Source organism: Pneumocystis carinii (genome assembly GCF_001477545.1).
Source record: "Pneumocystis carinii B80 chromosome Unknown supercont1.10, whole genome shotgun sequence".
Classification (NCBI taxonomy): domain Eukaryota; kingdom Fungi; phylum Ascomycota; class Pneumocystomycetes; order Pneumocystales; family Pneumocystaceae; genus Pneumocystis; species Pneumocystis carinii.
Window position 1 is genome coordinate 382,860 of NW_017264722.1, and position 18,068 is coordinate 400,927.

The 18,068-nt window shown below is 24.9% G+C and overlaps 6 protein-coding genes across 6 annotated transcripts; 4 read left to right on the forward strand and 2 right to left on the reverse strand.

Annotated features, from left to right (window-relative positions):
* Window positions 1-110: 110 nt before the first annotated feature.
* T552_02413 (hypothetical protein) lies at window positions 111-2,211 on the reverse strand (the record flags this gene model as incomplete). The annotated part of the gene is made up of 12 exons (XM_018370957.1): window positions 111-215; window positions 256-489; window positions 536-706; window positions 755-914; window positions 976-1,051; window positions 1,093-1,222; window positions 1,267-1,328; window positions 1,372-1,476; window positions 1,519-1,862; window positions 1,910-1,970; window positions 2,028-2,125; window positions 2,165-2,211. The coding sequence occupies 12 exons, from the start codon at window positions 2,209-2,211 to the stop codon at window positions 111-113; spliced, it is 1,593 nt and encodes a 530-aa protein (XP_018225477.1).
* A 2,682-nt stretch (window positions 2,212-4,893) lies between these two features.
* On the forward strand, window positions 4,894-9,276 carry T552_02414 (hypothetical protein). The gene is made up of 8 exons (XM_018370958.1): window positions 4,894-5,275; window positions 5,323-6,330; window positions 6,378-8,043; window positions 8,086-8,276; window positions 8,320-8,396; window positions 8,443-8,595; window positions 8,642-8,878; window positions 8,921-9,276. Exons 1-8 carry the CDS (start codon window positions 4,940-4,942, stop codon window positions 9,228-9,230), a joined length of 3,978 nt encoding a protein of 1,325 aa, XP_018225478.1. The 5' UTR covers window positions 4,894-4,939; the 3' UTR covers window positions 9,231-9,276.
* Window positions 9,277-11,144: 1,868 nt separating this feature from the next.
* T552_02415 (hypothetical protein) lies at window positions 11,145-11,600 on the forward strand (the record flags this gene model as incomplete). Its single annotated transcript, XM_018370959.1, has 4 exons — window positions 11,145-11,168; window positions 11,219-11,335; window positions 11,377-11,494; window positions 11,536-11,600. The coding sequence occupies 4 exons, from the start codon at window positions 11,145-11,147 to the stop codon at window positions 11,598-11,600; spliced, it is 324 nt and encodes a 107-aa protein (XP_018225479.1).
* Window positions 11,601-13,102: 1,502 nt separating this feature from the next.
* Window positions 13,103-14,927, forward strand: T552_02416 (amidophosphoribosyltransferase; the record flags this gene model as incomplete). Its single annotated transcript, XM_018370960.1, has 6 exons — window positions 13,103-13,198; window positions 13,243-13,372; window positions 13,435-13,505; window positions 13,553-14,301; window positions 14,347-14,520; window positions 14,567-14,927. 6 exons carry the CDS (start codon window positions 13,103-13,105, stop codon window positions 14,925-14,927), a joined length of 1,581 nt encoding a protein of 526 aa, XP_018225480.1.
* Window positions 14,928-15,537: 610 nt separating this feature from the next.
* T552_02417 (hypothetical protein) lies at window positions 15,538-17,082 on the forward strand. Its single transcript, XM_018370961.1, has 5 exons — window positions 15,538-15,658; window positions 15,767-16,339; window positions 16,380-16,464; window positions 16,515-16,741; window positions 16,787-17,082. Exons 1-5 carry the CDS (start codon window positions 15,584-15,586, stop codon window positions 17,036-17,038), a joined length of 1,212 nt encoding a protein of 403 aa, XP_018225481.1. The 5' UTR covers window positions 15,538-15,583; the 3' UTR covers window positions 17,039-17,082.
* A 120-nt stretch (window positions 17,083-17,202) lies between these two features.
* T552_02418 (hypothetical protein) lies at window positions 17,203-17,930 on the reverse strand. Its single transcript, XM_018370962.1, has 4 exons — window positions 17,773-17,930; window positions 17,585-17,730; window positions 17,410-17,525; window positions 17,203-17,365 (listed from the first exon to the last, which is right to left on the reverse strand). Exons 1-4 carry the CDS (start codon window positions 17,882-17,884, stop codon window positions 17,227-17,229), a joined length of 513 nt encoding a protein of 170 aa, XP_018225482.1. The 5' UTR covers window positions 17,885-17,930; the 3' UTR covers window positions 17,203-17,226.
* Window positions 17,931-18,068: the final 138 nt, after the last annotated feature.

Genomic DNA, 18,068 nt, shown 5'->3' on the forward strand with positions numbered 1-18,068 from the left:
TTATCTTAGCGTTTGCACTATTTTTACATTTCTGCTATATATACATGTCCTTAGTTTATAATTTCAAATTATTTTCTATTTTTCTGCTCTAATGTCCTAGTTTATGACAATTATATTTTATTAAAATGATATTCAAGAGTGGACTGATGGATTTTTGAGGAATCCTCATAAGTATGAGTTAATCTTAATAATAATTTTTGAATTTTAGCTTTAGCCTAAAAAATTAGAATTATTTTTATATTATGTATTTGATACCTCTGTTCTAACAATAAAAGCAGTTCTACAATCCGAAATTTTTTCATATATATGTTTCAATAATTTACATATTTTTTTAATATCCTGATCATCCTGATATGAAGGTTGAAAAAATATATAATCTAGCAAGTATATAGCAATGCATAATTCAAAATAATCAGTATCAGAATCTATTGGAAAAAATGGTCGTGACATTTGTATATGATCAAAAATCTTTGAAAAAGGAAATGCATACTAATACATATGTATTAGAAAATAATAAACAAAAGAAAAAACAAACGCTATGAGGAAAATTGTTAGGAGGTGCATCAATATTCAGTAACATCGAAAATGCTAGTCCAAATCGTAATATTCTCCCATAAGCGTGCCCTATAGGTAACGATTGCAAAATAGATAATCTCATAAATGAGTTTTTTGTAATATTATAAGCAACATTAAACAATTCTAATGCCTTTAAGTAGAAATTAATAAAGAAATAACATAAACATTAAACGTATACCATAGTTTGAAATTCTGCATTTGATATAGTATCAAAAAGTTGCAAAAAACATAGATATAAAGAAGATCCCAAATAAAATGAACAATTATTATCCATATAAAGCTTAAGTATAATTGAAAAAATATATAAAATAGTTTGATGTTTTTTTATACGACTATGCCTATAATTTAATATAAATATTATAAAAAAATAAACTTAAACAAAAGAAATAAAAAACATACAATAATGCGGTCCTCAAGAGATCTAGTACAAGTTTAAGATTAATTATTTTAGAATGATAATTTCGATCTATATTATCTAAAAATAATTTAATAATATTTTTAAATATAAAAACGTACAGTTAATGTCTTCTATATTTACAGAATTAATTGGTGATTTAATATCTATTGCTTCATCCACTGCTCCAAGAAATAAAAAAACTCGTCTAATTTGGAATTCTGATAAAACGTGCATTTGTTCTGGTGAACTCTAAAAACATTAATAAAAGTAAAAATACATATACAAAAACAGACATATATTTTCAAAAGAACAGAAAAATATCCATAAAGCATCATTTCATTTTTTTCTAATGAAACTAGATCAATTAGTATATCAATACGATATCATTAAAGCAATACTATTGTCTAACAACCATTGTACAAATTTCATTGAAAATTTTTTACCAGAATCTACTATATCTGAAAAATAACCGGTGATTAGAAGAAATGGAAATTGTTCTTTTTCTTTCTTAATTAATATTAGTTTTAATAAATAATAATGAGTACCAAATGTTAAAATATCCCTTTTTAATCCAAAATCTTCAATTGGTATGTCTTCTGGAACCATTTTTTCTATATTATTACCAAAAAAAGACCAACGAAATTGTTTTCTAAAAATATTGATATCATCAAGAACAGCTTGAAGTTCTTGTCCTTTTTTCTTTCCAATTACCATTTCAATTCTAGAACCAATATGAGAAGAGCTATTTTCCAAATGCGTCGTCTCATTATTAAGAAACTTTTCCAGACGATTAAATGATTCATATCTTTTTTTCCTGTTTTCTTGATCTTTTAAAAGAGTTTCAAGAGAAAATTGGTAATTAGAAGTAGTAGATTTAAGAGTTTCCTCCCTATAAATGATAAAAATGACGCAAAATACACATGAAAATCAAATTACTGATTTTTTTGATTATTTAGCTTTTCAAAATCATAATTGATTGTTAATTTATTTTCTAAATCTGAACCTTTTAGTATAGAAATTTACCCATATAATCCAAATAATATATTAACTATACCCTTATCATTGTCTAAAAAATCCTTTTTTTCATGAAATTCTGAAAGCTTTGATGTCGTAGAACAGCTTTTTGGTTGAAAAAAATCTGTTATTATCGTACTACTTTAAATTAATTTTATAAAAAAAAATTAATAGTACTTTTTAGTTTTTCTATTTTTTATAGAACTTTTATCATTTAATGACATTATAAAAAAATTTAAACAAAAAATAATTTAAAATATAATAATTACGCTTTTTATAAATTTGTTAATAAAAGTATTTAAATTATGACTTTGAAAAATATTTAAGAAATAAGTCTATAAAATTTAATTATTTAATCAATCATATTTATTAACATAATTCTAATTATTAAAATGTTTTTTAATATTATTATTAACTATATGATCAATTTTAAACTAAGATATTGAAAACCCACAATTGCTATTGTTAATATTATAATTAGCCTTTTGTAATGATCAAAACTAATGGAATGTATGATAATTGAGACTACTTCTCATGTTTAAAATTTATTGTTTTAAGAGAACGTTATAAAAATTAATGAATCTTTGATTTTAATTGTTAAACTTTTTTTCTTTGCATCATAAATCACTTTTTCACTATATATATACATATATATATGTATATATAAATGCTTTCAATTATGTTCTAATATTAACACTATCAATCAGAAAGATTGAAAATTGATAATTAAGATTCATTAAATATGAAACTATCATAATGTATTCAAATTAAAAGAATTATGAAATTTAAATTTATTTATCAATGTTTGAGAACGAGTTATTTCCATTCATATTTTTAGAACAAAGATTATAAACCTAGAAATGTTAATATTAGAAAAAATTAACCAATTTATAAAAAGAGAAGTTTTGAAAAAAATTATATCTAAATATTTATTAATTTTAATATATTTTTTCAACAATGTAAATTATAGACAAATTTTAAACTTAGAAAAATAGAAAATATTGCTTAAAACTTGGGATTATAAGTGGATAAGTAGTTTATTTCACCTAAAATATCAAATTCTATTTTGTAAAAGCAAAAATAAGTTAGTTTTCATATTTAATATTCTAATTAATATAAAAAGGCTCATTTAATGATTTTTTTCTTTCAGTATTTATAATTTTATAAAATTTCTACCTAGAATTATTACTAACAAAAAAATCCATAATGGCTACAAATATCTAATTATCCTTCAGAATATCTTAGATTTATAAAAACATAGTATTTTAATACCTTGATAAAAAAGTTTATAAATAAATGTAACTTCGATGAAATTACAACAATTATCTATATAGTTTTATATCTATATTAATCTGAGAACCTCCTTACTGACAAAAGATAATAAAATAACAAAAAGAATTAACATTAAAATAATGTAAAAATTATATCTAAACAATAAATAAATATTTTTATTAAAATTGAAAAATCATAATTAATTGGAAAGTTTAGAAAAGTATTACAATCAATTGGCATAAAGAGAAAACAATTCATTATTATATTTAAATAGTTTACTTTAAATATAAATTTCTATATATTTTTTTTCATATTTATATTTTCAATAATCTAACAATTTAATTTTAAATACATGCAATAATATTAAAAAACATGATTTAAAGTCATTTAAAAATGTAAAATGCAATGAAAATGTGATAAAAATATACATTACTATAAATCATTTATTTTATAAGTTTATAAGCTATCTAAAATTCTTGTTATTCCCAATCTTTTTATAAATATTTCCTATGATTCAATTTTTTGTAAAGCTAAACATTTACAGTAAATAAATATTTAATTTTAAATCAGATACTAAATCTTTTATTAGCATATATACTTTATAAAATTGCAATTAAAATATAAATTTTCGTATATTATATATATTAGTTTATATAGAAAAATTAGTATTTATTTTTCTTCTAAACCCATTTTAATTATTAATAGTTCAATTTAAAATTCATAATTTTAATATATTAATAGAACTGTTTTATATTCTAAATTAATCTAATATTGTATCTAAACGTTTAATAACGTTTCAAATGGATCCAATTTGATCGCATTTAAACACTATAGCTTAATATAATACATATAAACTATCTATACATGCATATATTGCAGCAATATACTTATTATTGTTATTATCAATATTTATATAAAAATAAATTATCGTTTTTATCATGTTAATATCGTATATAGTTTATAATTTCTGTAAATAACACGCCACTAAAACTATAGCAAGCAGATAAAAGGAAACAAGAGATCTAAGAGTATATCACTACATAATATAATATAATATATTATATATTATATTATATATTATAATTGTATTTTTATAATTATCATCCGTAACGCTTTGTATCGATCGGGTTCCAATTTTAACAAAAAATCGTCATATGAACTTGCATTTAAGCAAAAAGACCTTAGAAAAGGACAAAAGTTTTTTTATTATTTCGTGCAAAATACATTTCTTATAAGGAATCTTGTTTTTATATTAAATTGGTGGATCTTTTTTAATCTAAAAGTTATATTTTTGAATCATTAGAAGTGTTTAGAAATTTGTTAATGAAGTAAAACTGGGAAATTTCAAAAAAAAGGGAACAACATTAGAAAGTTATTATTTCTTAAAAAGGAAGATATATATATAAGTGATTAAACTCTTTTTTATAAGTAAAAAATAGAGGATAAAATTTAAAAAATCGTTTTATTAAAAATAATACTTCAAAATTATAGAATATATGTGTGAATTTTTTTTCATCTTGACGTTTCCTTTTTTAACAGTTTATTAGATTTTATAAAGATAGATATTAAAGTTATAAACGGCTTCTACTAAAACAGTTTTATTGCATTTTTATAAAAGAAATATTATTACTTATAGGGGATATTAATAAAATATTCTAATAAATTTTGAATCCTTTCAATATGGTCACTATACTTTGGACAGCATTACATAATTTCAGAAACAAATCATCAAAATCAATTTTAAAATATTTAGATTCAGGTTTACGAAATAATTTTTCTGCAAATCAGGTTAATGATATTGCGGAAAATGAAGAAACTTTCAAAACACGGAGAATATTTGTAAATCTTTCTTTAACGGAAGATATGCAGGATGAATATGGGTTACCTAGAGAATCATATCCAAGAAATAAGATCCGAACTGCAAAATATACGCCTCTTTCTTTTATTCCAAAAAACCTTTTTTATCAATTTCATAATGTTGCTAACATTTATTTTTTTATTATTGTTATCTTACAGGTATTTTTATAATATTTGATGTTCGATAGAATTTAATTAATGTATAGAATTTTTCAATCTTTGGTACAAGAAATCCAGGATTGTCAGTTGTTCCTCTTGTCGTTATTATTGTAGTTACTGCTATTAAAGACGGCATTGAAGATTGGAGAAGAACAGTGCTTGATAACGAGCTAAACAATACGAAAACCTATATGTTGCACAACTGGCATAATAATAATGTTGTTGATGAAAACATTTCACTATGGCGTCGACTAAAAAAAGCAACAAGTAGAATTATACGTATAATTATGGCGAGAAGAAGAGGCGTTAAAGAGGATCCTTTGTCACTTGACTATATGAGTTCTTATAGGATTAGTGCAGAAAGTAGAAGAAGAAGTGTTGAAAGTCGAAGATTAAGTTGCGAGAAAAATCTGGATCCATATTCTATGATGCAACTACCCTCGTTGGATTGTAAATTATCTAGCGAATTTATGAATGCAAGAAGAAATATTGAAATTGCATCAAAGCAAGAGACTGGAACAATACTTGATCATTATAAACAAACCCCTGGAAAGGCATGCTTTAAGCAAACTTTTTGGAAAAATATAAGAGTTGGGGATTTTGTTAGACTTAGAGGTGATGATTTAATTCCTGCAGATATTTTAATTCTTGCAACAAGTGAATCTGATGGTGCATGCTATGTAGAAACAAAAAACTTAGATGGAGAAACAAATTTAAAATTACGACATGCTTTAAGATGTGGATACGAAATAAAAACTGCAGCAGATTGCGAAAAGGCAACGTTTATTATAGAAAGTGAAAATCCAAATTCTAATTTGTATAAATATAATGCAGTTATCCGTTGGACGCAATTTGTCGATGAGAATTTAGAGGAACAAAGGGGTTTTTCTGAGCAGGCTTCTATACAAAATACTCTTTTTCGTGGGTGCCAACTCAAAAATACAAAATGGGTAATTGGTATTGTTATTTTTACAGGAGAAGAAACGAAAATTATGCTAAATGCAGGCGCTACGCCTAGTAAACGAAGTAAAATTACTAAGAATTTAAATTGGACAGTAATTTTCCTACTAATGATCTATATTATATATATTAATTTTTTTAGATCATGGTTAATTTCATAATTCTTTTTTGTATGTGCTTTATATCGGGTGTTATGTCAGGAACATCATGGAAAAATAAAGAGACTTCTGCTGGGTTTTTTGAATATGGCTCAATAGGCGGGAAGCCGTTATTGGATAGCATTATCGCGTTTGTTACATGCCTTATTCTCTTTCAGAATCTAGTTCCTATTTCATTATATATTTCTATTGAAATCGTAAAGACTGCTCAGGCGTTTTTTATTTATTCAGATATTGAGATGTATTATGATAAAATCGATTATCCATGTACTCCAAAAAATTGGAATATTTCCGATGATTTAGGACAAATAAGATACATTTTTTCCGATAAAACAGGTACACTTACTCAAAATATTATGGAATTTAAAAAATGTACTATAAATGGTGTATCATATGGAGATACGTATACTAAAATATCCGCTGAAATGCAAAAGCAAGGAATGAGTGCTAATGAAGCCGATACAAAAGCTAAAGCATCTATTTTTAATAAAAAGACTGCTATGATATCTGGTTTGCGAAGTTTTAATAATAATCCATATTTGGATGAATCTAAACTTACATTTATATCTACTGATTTTATAAATGATTTAAAAGCTTCAGATGTGAAGGATCAAGCAATTGCATGTCATAACTTTATGCTTGCATTGGCTCTCTGTCATTCTGTTATTGCTGAGGTAGTACCAGACACAAAACTTAGACTAGAATATAAGGCTCAATCTCCTGATGAGGCTACACTTGTTGCAACCGCTAGGGACATGGGTTATGTTATGACTGCTCGACGTAAAACCTCAATTAATTTAAATGTTCATGGAAAGGAAGAAATATATAAAATTCTCAATATTCTTGAATTTAGTTCTTTCAGAAAACGTATGAGTATCATTGTTCGCGCACCAAATAATGAAATATATTTGTTTTGTAAAGGTGCAGATAGTACGATTCTTCCATTAACAGACGATTCTAAACTTAAAAATAAAACCACAAATGATCTTAGAGAATTTGCTAAAGAAGGTTTCCGTACTCTTGTTGTAGCAAGACGAAAATTATCAGAGCAAGAATATGCTTCTTGGAATAAACACTATGTTATTGCTTCATCAGCAATCGAGGACCGTGAAGAAAAAATAGATCAAATATTTGAAGAAATAGAATGCAATTTGGAATTGCTTGGGGGGACAGCTATTGAAGATAAACTACAAGATGGAGTTCCTGAAACTATTTCACTTTTAGCTGAAGCGGGTATAAAAATATGGATTCTTACTGGTGACAAAGTAGAAACTGCCATTAATATTGGCTTTTCATGTAATCTACTTTCCAATAATATGGAAATATTGACATTGGCATCTGGGCATTATGAAACTGAGAAAATTGATCAAATTATTCAAAAATACCTAAAAAAATATATTAATTTTAATGAAACTGGTAGAAAAGATACTTTTTCAGAAAATTATGATAATCTATCTTTGAGTTACGCTCTTGTAATAGATGGAGATACTCTTAAACTACTTCTAGAAAAACATTTCAAGGATAATTTTTTATTATTATGTACACAATGTAAGGCAGTTTTGTGTTGTAGAGTGAGTCCGTCACAAAAAGCAGCAGTAGTTTCTATAATTAAGAAGGGGTTGAATGTTATGACATTATCTATTGGAGATGGTTATAAAAACTAAATTATAAAAAATTACTTATTTTTTCCAGGTGCTAATGATGTTGCTATGATTCAAGAAGCACATGTGGGTGTCGGAATTGCTGGAGAAGAAGGGCGTCAAGCTGTTATGTCTGCTGATTATGCAATTGGTCAATTTAGATTTTTAAGTAAATTGTTATTAGTTCATGGAAGATGGTCATATCGCCGTCTTAGTGGGATGATTGCTAATTTTTTCTATAAGGTTTGTTTAATTTAGTGAATATTTTTTATGTTCATGATTTTAGAATATTGTATGGACTTTTTCTTTATTTTGGTATCAGATTTATAATAATTTTAATGGTGGTTACTTATTTGATTATACGTATTTTTTTCTTCTTTAGTTTTCATATTATTGCTAATTTTTCAAGATATATTTTGCTTTATAATTTAGCGTTTACTTCTTTGGTAGTTATTTTAATGGGCGCATTTGATCAAGATGTTGATGCAAAAATATCTATGAAAGTACCACAGTTATATAGGCGTGGAATATTACAGTTAGATTGGTCAATGAAGCGATTTTGGTAACTAAACAATTGATAATTGTGTTATTTTACTAATTTTTTCTAGGATTTATATTTTAAATGGCTTTTATCAATCAATTATATGTTTTTATTTTCCTTATTTTTTATTTTACAAAGGAACTTTTGTTACTTTAAATGGTATTAATTTGAATGGAATAGAAGATATAGGAGTTTTTATTGCAGCTCCAGCAATTATGGTAGTAAATATATCTATTTTAATGAACCAACAACAATGGGATTGGTTATTTATTTTAGTATGGATATTTTCCGTTTTCTTATTCTGGTAGCATTACAAATTTTTTCTTAGATATATTAATTCATATAGGTTGTGGACTATAGTATATTCGCAATTTACTGTTACTCCTGAGTTTTATAAAATTGCTGATCATGTTTTAAAAACTCCAAGTTTTTGGATCATGTGTCTCTTAACTATTGTTGTTTCAATATTTCCACAATTTACTATAAAATCAGTTCAGAAAATATTCTATCCAAATGATATTGATATTATTAGAGAACAACGACATTTAAATATGTTTGAAATGAAAGATACTAAAGATTCCAATAATATTTCTATAAATTTCAATCAATATGCAGAAAAAAAAATGGAGCAATATTCAGAAAAGAAATTAGAATAATATACAAAGAAAAATTGAAACCTAGATAAATAGGAACATAAAATTATGTTTTTTAATCATCCAAAAACGGTAACGTTTTTATTACTAACATTAAATAGAAACACTGCACATATAATGATTATGAATTTGTTGAACTGCTGGATAATTTTTTAATTCAATAACATTGATTTCAGTTTTAAGCTGTTTATTGCGAAGCATAGTTCTAATTTTCTATATCTTTTAGCATCTTAAACTTTTTGGTTTATTAACCTATTTAGCATTTAAGATTTAATGAAATGGCATAATGTTTCTTCGATTTTTAAGTCTGTCATTTGTTATTAAAATTAACAAAGGCATTGATTTTAATGGAAATTTAATATCTTAACGAATCTTATAATTTAAAAAATATATACAAATATATTTTTTTAAAAATTATTTATTGTATCTAGATTATATTAGGAGTTGTTTATAATTTTATTAATAAATTATTAAAATCAATTAAATAATTAAGACTCAGAGATCTTAGTGATAATTAGTAGATTATCATTTATAATCATGAATAATTATATCATCATTTTTCCAATTTGAGTAAATCATATATATTATAACCTACCTAAAAACATTTAAGTATTGAATATTTCTAAAATTAATTAATAAGTTCTAATTACATTTAACTAATGTTATTTCAGAAAAAAAACAATCTCATGTATATGAAAATTCTTATAAGACCAGGCGAAGTCTTGAATATGTTCATTTATCAAACGCAAATTACTTAACATCATTTATAAACTTCTTTTAATTATCAATACATACTTTATTTAAAGACAAATGTTTCAAAATCTTAGAATTCTGTTTTTGAAAGTTTCATTTTTATAATATTCAATACAAGTATTTTTTTTAAGAAATACGGGATTTATATTGAAATTTTTTAAATAAAAAATATTTATAAATACTACAAAAAATTACCTAATTAAAAATAAAGTTTTTCAAGCATAAATGGATAATATCGAAATTATTTAAAACTTAAAAGAAAAAGGGAGAAATGATAACAAACTTTAATTGAATACTTTTAGAAATTTTACAATATTTTTACTTTCAATTAATATAAAACTAATTATTGTTTCAAAAAGATTTCATATTTCCCTTAATAAAAACATTATTCAAATATATTTTTATAGATATTTGTTAGGTTTTTTTAAATGAATTTACAAAAATTCTTAAGTTTCTTTTTAATATTATAGCATATTTAAAATACAGAAATTAAGTATAAATTTAAGAAATAACAATACTAAACAATTATTCAATGTTGAAGGAAAAATAGATGTTATTTTTTTGCTAATGGGATAATATTTAAAAAATAATTATATTTATTTTATATTAAATAGCTTTTAAAAAATATCAACATTTTTTAATTAATACTTTCTACAAAAAATGTTAAAAATGATATAAATGAAAATTTTAAAAATAAACTCTATGTAATAAAAACATTTCAAAAAACCTAACGAGTTAACAAGAACCTAACTATTATATAAACAGTATTGAAAATACTGAGCTTAAAACAATTTGATAAAAACTTTAACTCTTATAATATTTTATATAGATTAATAATAATTACAATCCACTTAAATATATAAATATACATATTTTTCTGAGGGTTCTATAATATTTCAAATAATTATAAATATCGCAATATCAAATATCAAATTATATTATTATTTAGCCGCTTATACTGCGTCTTATGTAATACATAATTATAGGCTATCTAGCTTTTATATATTAATTGATTTTTTTTATGATAAATAATAAAACTGAATAATTAAGTTTTTATAAAATTTTACCTACGATTTTCGGTACGAAAAATTTATATACTAATAAGAGTTTTACGGAAAAAATATTTTTTTAAAGTGGTTTTTTAGATATTTTAAGTAAAGCAACATGATTCCAGAAGAGCCACATGAGGTATGGGTCTAAACATTTAATGTTTTTGAAAAAAATTAAGATCAGACAAGCCATTAGGATCGCATGCGCCAAATAATTCGTCTTATGCTCCAGGAAATTCAAGGACTGCGATGATTCAAGCGCAAATAGATGATACCGTTGGTATTATGAGGGAAAATATTAACAAAGTTGTCCTTGTTGATAGATTGAGTATAAACTAATATTTAAGGTTGCACAACGGGGTGAACGACTTGATATTTTACAGGATAAGACGGAAAATCTTGCAACATCTGCTCAAGGGTTTCGCCGTGGCGCAAATCGTGTAAGAAAACAGATGTGGTGGAAAGGTATTTTGGTTTTTATATCATATGTTTATTAATTTTCATAGATGTTAAAATGCGTATGTGTCTTATCATTGGTATGATATTTTTTGTATTAGATAGACTACTCTAAATATATTATAGGAATTATAATACTTTTAGCAATAATTATTGTATTTATTGAATGATTTTTTTTTTTTTTGACGATAATATAGGTTCCTTTTATAGTTAAGAAAAAATAGACAAGAGAATTTATAATTATTTAAAATATATCTTTGTTACATTAGTTATTATTATATATTATAGGGATCATTTATATTATCTAGCATAACCATATATATATTAGCTTTTGTTTATAAATTTAAACATAAGATCCGGGTATTTTTTTCTTATTAATTCAGCTATAAGCTGTTTTTTAATTTTAAAAATATCTATAATCTTATTAAATTTGAAATGTAATTCAGAAATTCTTAGGTTTTGATATTCATGAGTATATTAAAAAACCAGAGTATATAAACTTGATATTCTATAAACATGATATCCGAGATCTTAAACTGTCATGTTTTATTAAAATTATAATGAATATTAATAAAAGCATATTATAACACTTAAACAAAATTAGTCTTTAACAGTAATGTTTTAATACGTACCTAATAAATTCAATTTTAGACAAATTACTATTTTGAAGATACATTAAACGTTTTTTCATATTCTTATACCTATTTAGAATAATATTTAATTTGAATACAGAATAAAATAATAATTCATATAGATTATTTAAATAAATATAAAAAACAATTATTTATATTAACATGTCCATAAAATCCATTAGTATATAAAATTTAAGATTAATTATATTTTCATGAAACAATATTTAATAATAACATTTATAAAATAATATTATTAAAGATTATGTTTGAACTATATATTCAAGAATAAATTTTTATATTAAATTCCATGTCATTAAAAACATTAATATTTTTATATTTCATTAGGATTCATTTTATATTAAAATAATCTTGAAATTCAAAGATAAAATCAAAATTATAAAAAAATAAAAATGGATAATCTTGATTTTTATATAACACAACATATATATTATTATGCAAATCTTATGATTTATTTAAATATTGTATCATCTTTAAATTAATAGTATTTCAATATCTGATATTAAAAATATAATGTCACAGTTGAATTATAGATAATATAAAAAAATATTTATCAAGTGGTGAAAATTATTTTTAAAATATATAAAGGTTTTAAAATATTTTAACATTATTAATTTATCTTTATTTAACATTTTCTATATATTAAAACAAAACAAATGATTAGTTATTATTAATTTATTTATACTATAATTGTACTTTTTTAAAATCAAATTTATAAAAAAAATCTAAATTTCGAGAATTTAATATGATTTTTGAAGAATCGCAAATCTTTAAAAAAATATAAAATTAGATCAAAAGTATGCTATAGTTCTGAATTTTCATTTCGTCTTGATTTCAATGATGGGATATTATAAGATATTAGACTACTGAATACTTATTATAGTTGTAGATGTTTTTTAACTGATTTGTTTATATTACTTTTGCTATTATAATTATTACGGAAAAATCTAATATTTCTAGTTTTTAGATGTGTGGGATTCTTGGACTTTTGCTAGCCGACCCATCTGGTTTTGCATGTTCAGAAATTTTTGAAGGGTTAAACATTCTTCAACATCGTGGTCAGGTTAGAAAATTATACTTTTATGATATCTTATTAAGAATTTCAAGGATGCGGCTGGCATTGTAACATGTGGATCTCAGGGTCGCTTTTATCAATGTAAAGGTAATGGAATGGTTAGAGACATTTTTCGTGATTATCAACTGCGGGAATTATATGGAAATATGGCGATCGCTCATGGTATAATCCTTCTATAACTTAATATTATATCTGATAGTATTATTTGGTTCGTTATCCTACAGCGGGTTCGTTTGCAAACTCTGAAGCTCAGCCTTTTTATGTAAATTCGCCTTACGGAATCGTTTTTGCACATGTTAGTATTAATTATTATAGCAATTAGTTTTTTTAAACTAATAGTAGAATGGAAATTTAACAAATACTGAAGAGCTTCATAAATATTTGGACGAAATTGCTCATCGCCACATAAATACAAATTCAGATTCAGAACTTCTTTTAAATATATTTGCATCATATTTATCACGGTTCCAAAAATCAAGAGCTACATATGATGATCTTTTTAAAGCTCTATCTTCACTTTATAAACATTGTCAAGGAGGCTATGCTTGTGTAGCAATGATAGCAGGATATGGAATTTTAGGATTTCGTGATCCAAATGGAATTCGTCCTTTAGTTTTTGGGGAACGTGAAAGTAAATACGGGAAAGATTATTTATTTGCAAGTGAAAGTGTTGCATTAGATCAGTTAGGATTCGCTAATTATTATGACGTAAAACCAGGGCAGGCAATATTTATTGAAAAGAATAAGACTACTGAATCACAAAAGCATCCGATCGTAAGACAGGTTTATGAACAGTTGGGATATACCCCAGATATATTTGAGTATGTTTATTTTGCAAGACCGGATACTGTCATGGATGGAATTAGTGTTTATCGTGCACGTTTAAAGATGGGAAGATATTTAGCCAAAACTGTACAGGAAAGATTTGGTAAAGATGTTGCAAATAAAATTGATGTCGTTGTTCCAGTACCAGATACTAGTAGAAATGCGGCATTAGAATTGGCACAAACCTTAAATTTAAATTATAAAGAAGGTTTTATTAAAAATCGCTATATTGGAAGAACATTTATTATGCCTGGCCAACAAATACGGTTTGTAAAAGCTAATACTTTATAAATAATATTTACTTTCATTAGAAAAAAAAGCGTTCGTCGAAAATTAAATGTTCAAGCACTTGAATTTAATGAAAAAAATGTGCTAATTGTTGATGATTCTATTGTACGTGGAACAACAAGTAAAGAAATTATTCAAATGGCTAAGGATGCAGGTGCAAAAAAAATATACTTTGCAAGCTGTGCACCTCCTATTAGGTTATAAACACGATCTTAATGTTATTAATGTTTAATAATATAATAGATATCCACATGTTTATGGAATTGACTTAGCAAGCAGGAAGGATCTTATAGCACATCAGCGTACAGAAACCGAAATAGCTAAAGAAATTGGAGCAGATGAAGTTATTTATCAAACACTAGAAGATTTATATAAATCATGTCAGCATAATTCGCTCGTTTCAGGGTTTGAGACTAGTGTGTTTACTGGTGAATATGTTACTAATATAGACGAAAAATATCTTGATTATCTTGAAAAATTTCAAGAAAACAATAGGACAATATACGAACATAATGTTTCAATAACAAATTTTCATGGGTGTAACATAAATAGAACTTTAGAAGACATTAGTTTATATAATCATCGTAATTATTCTTCAAAATAAAACTGTTATTTATATTTTTTTGTATTTTTATAAAATTTTCATTTATAATATTTAAGCGCGATATACACTTTATCATATCGTTATTTTACTATATTAATCTTATATTATTTTATTTTTTTTGATTAATGTTAACTAATTTATAATACCTTAATATTTTAAATATCTTATAAAATATATTATACCCTTTTATATAAATATTATAAAACCATTAATTACAAATCTATAAGTTTTACCTTACAAGAAATCCGATTATCGTCAATTCAAAAAAAAATCCAAGATAAAATTTAATTTAATCTTTAAAAACAATCAATTGTTTTATTTAACAAAAGGAAATATATATTCAATATAATTATATGTTCTTTCTTAAGGAGACGTATTTCTATTGTTTGGAGAAATAAATAAATAGAAAGAATTATGAATGCGAAGAAAATAGTATACTTTTTCTTTAGAAGTATACAAAACCTGCTGTGCTTTCTATTTATATTAAAAATACCTCAAATTAATTCAATTAATCTAGATGTTAATAATCCAGGTAAATATTAATGCAGCTTGTTTTAATAGCATGCATATACATCAAAGTACTTAATATAACCTAACATCAACAAATTCCTACAGAAAGTATCAAGAGAACGGCTTCATTTATTACAGAGAATGTTATGTATTATTTTTCTGGAACACCTGGCTTATTTAAGGGACCTGTTTATTGGTGGCAATCAGGAGCAGCATGGAACGTATGTATTGTTTAAAAATTGATATGAAAATTCGCGTATATATGAATATTTCCTTTATATAATCGATGTTATGCATTTTTAAATATACAATAACTAATATAATCATAGTCACTTCTTGATTATTCTCGTTATACAGGCGATAAAAAATGGAATAAGCTTATTATCGAAGCAATTCTTTCGCAGGCAGGAGAAAATAGAGACTTATTACCTATACAATTTAGATTATCACAGGGTAACGATGATCAAACATTTTGGGCTTTTACAGCTATGACTGCTGCAGAAACAAACCTTGAGAACCCCCCGCCCGATCAACCACAATGGCTGGAGCTTGTTCAAGCAGTATTCAATGAACAGGTTGACCGTTGGGATGATCAGAATTGTCGTGGTGGTTTGAGATGGCAAATTTTTCCATATAATTTAGGATATACGTACAAAAATACTGTTTCTAATGGAGCATTTTTTCAATTAGCTGCGCGTCTTGCTCGCTATACAAATAACGAAACATATGCAAAATGGGCGGAAAAAGCATATATTTGGATGGAAGATATAAAGTTTATTAATTTAACAACATATGCTGTTTATGACGGTGCAGAGATACCTAATTGTTACCCAGTAACTCGTGTGCAATGGAGCTATAATAATGGTCTTCTTATGGCTGGTTCAGCTTTTATGTATGATTTTGTGAGTAACAGTTTTTTTATTTATTATTTAATATTTTTAGACAAAAGACCCTAAATGGAAAGATAGGGTTTATCGTTATATTTTTAAAGCAAAAAAATCATTTTATAGAAATAATGGGATTTTATGTATGTTTTATTTCTATTATACTTTATGAAACATTTAATTTTTGCTTTAGGTGAACCTGCATGTGAATTTATTAAGACGTGTAACCAGGATCAAATGTCATTTAAAGCATATCTTTCAAGATTTATGGGATATACTATGAATTTAATGCCCGATACTATCAGTCACATTTTACCGCTTCTTAAAACATCTTCTATGGCAGCAGCAGGTGCATGTAGTGGTCCACCATCTGGCTATCATTGTGGAATGAATTGGCAAGCTTCTAATTATGATGGATGGGTATATTTGTTTATGATTAGGAAAACAAATTAATTATATTTTAAGGACTCCTTAGGCTCACAAATGAGTGCTTTGGAAACTATGCTAGCAATTTTGGCGCCAAATGCTATGAAACCATTAACAAGTGATACAGGAGGTACTTCGAAGGCTGATCCAAATAATGTATATAGAGATAGGTCACTATATTTTCTGGGTGATATTAGACCACCTACTATTGCAGATAAGGTTTTTGCGGGACTTTTAACTGCATTAGTTGTTATAGGAGCTCTAGCATTTTTTGCATGGCTTGTTGTATAAGAATATTTTGCATTTGTTTTTGGATTTTATATGAAATAATTACTAATTTTAAAATTTTATTCTTAAAATATTTTTCACTAAAGGAAATGCAACTAGTATAATCTTCATTTATGTTATATTTTACGCAATTTAAAACATTAATTCTAGATTTATAAACTATAAAATACTGTTACATAACCATTTATTTGTTAAATATATTGTTTCATTTCAAATCCACTAACGTTAAAATTACACTTCTTATAAAATTCAACATTATGTTCTTTACAATCAAGCACAATTTTATAGCACTTTTTTGATCTTGCGATCTTAGAAAGCATTTCAATTAATCTAATTTATATTAACAGAATTGTATTAAACATTATAATTTTGACAATTTTCCAAGATTTTTTCCTCGATAAGATTTGGCAACAACAACATCTTCAATATGAGCAGCCTTAGATGCTGATTTTAGAAATTTATATTCTATAAATACTGTTCCACAAGCAATCTAAAGCATTGATTGTTAATATAGCATAAACCGAGAATACTTAAAGATTATAAACTTACAATTTCTTTTGTTATAGTATTCTCAATAACAACAATAAAATAACATTCAGGGGATGCAGATTGCATAAGATCAAATCTCGCCTCAAAATCTTGTTTACTCAACTCGAAAGTTTCTTCGAAAAGACTATTTAGTAAAGTATTAAATTCTACAAATCTATTATTAATTTAAAGTTTTTCGCCAATCACACCTCGTGACCAATCGTTTCTCTGTAGAGGTCTAAATAATAAATTTTCTGGAAGACTGGGCCCATCTAAAAGAAGCGATCTGGAAAAGAGCTCCTTATTTGCATATTTATCCATGTTTAACCTTTTTTTTATTTTTAATACACAAGTATTCTTAAAGATTAGCGGTCATCATGGGTTCATAAAAAATAATACTTGAAATAAAAAAAACTATGGATTATATTTTTACTTCGACTAATATTAAGGATATATATATATATTGTTAATATAATATAAATATTTTTAAGTAATTACAAAATAT

Excerpts from the sequence above, each read along its gene's own strand:
- T552_02414 (XM_018370958.1), top strand. The coding sequence starts at position 4,940 with ATGGTCACTATACTTTGGACAGCATTACATAATTTCAGAAACAAATCA. Across the intron at positions 5,276-5,322 it reads TTATTATTGTTATCTTACAG|AATTTTTCAATCTTTGGTAC; the intron begins GTATTTTTATAA and ends ATTAATGTATAG. Across the intron at positions 8,879-8,920 it reads TTTTCCGTTTTCTTATTCTG|GTTGTGGACTATAGTATATT; the intron begins GTAGCATTACAA and ends TAATTCATATAG.
- T552_02417 (XM_018370961.1), top strand. The coding sequence starts at position 15,584 with ATGTATTATTTTTCTGGAACACCTGGCTTATTTAAGGGACCTGTTTAT. Across the intron at positions 16,465-16,514 it reads TAGAAATAATGGGATTTTAT|GTGAACCTGCATGTGAATTT; the intron begins GTATGTTTTATT and ends TTTTTGCTTTAG. Across the intron at positions 16,742-16,786 it reads CTTCTAATTATGATGGATGG|GACTCCTTAGGCTCACAAAT; the intron begins GTATATTTGTTT and ends TTATATTTTAAG.
- T552_02418 (XM_018370962.1), bottom strand. The coding sequence starts at position 17,884 with ATGGATAAATATGCAAATAAGGAGCTCTTTTCCAGATCGCTTCTTTTA. Across the intron at positions 17,731-17,772 it reads GAGAAACGATTGGTCACGAG|AATTTAATACTTTACTAAAT; the intron begins GTGTGATTGGCG and ends ATAGATTTGTAG. Across the intron at positions 17,366-17,409 it reads GGAAAAAATCTTGGAAAATT|ATTAATTGAAATGCTTTCTA; the intron begins GTCAAAATTATA and ends AATATAAATTAG.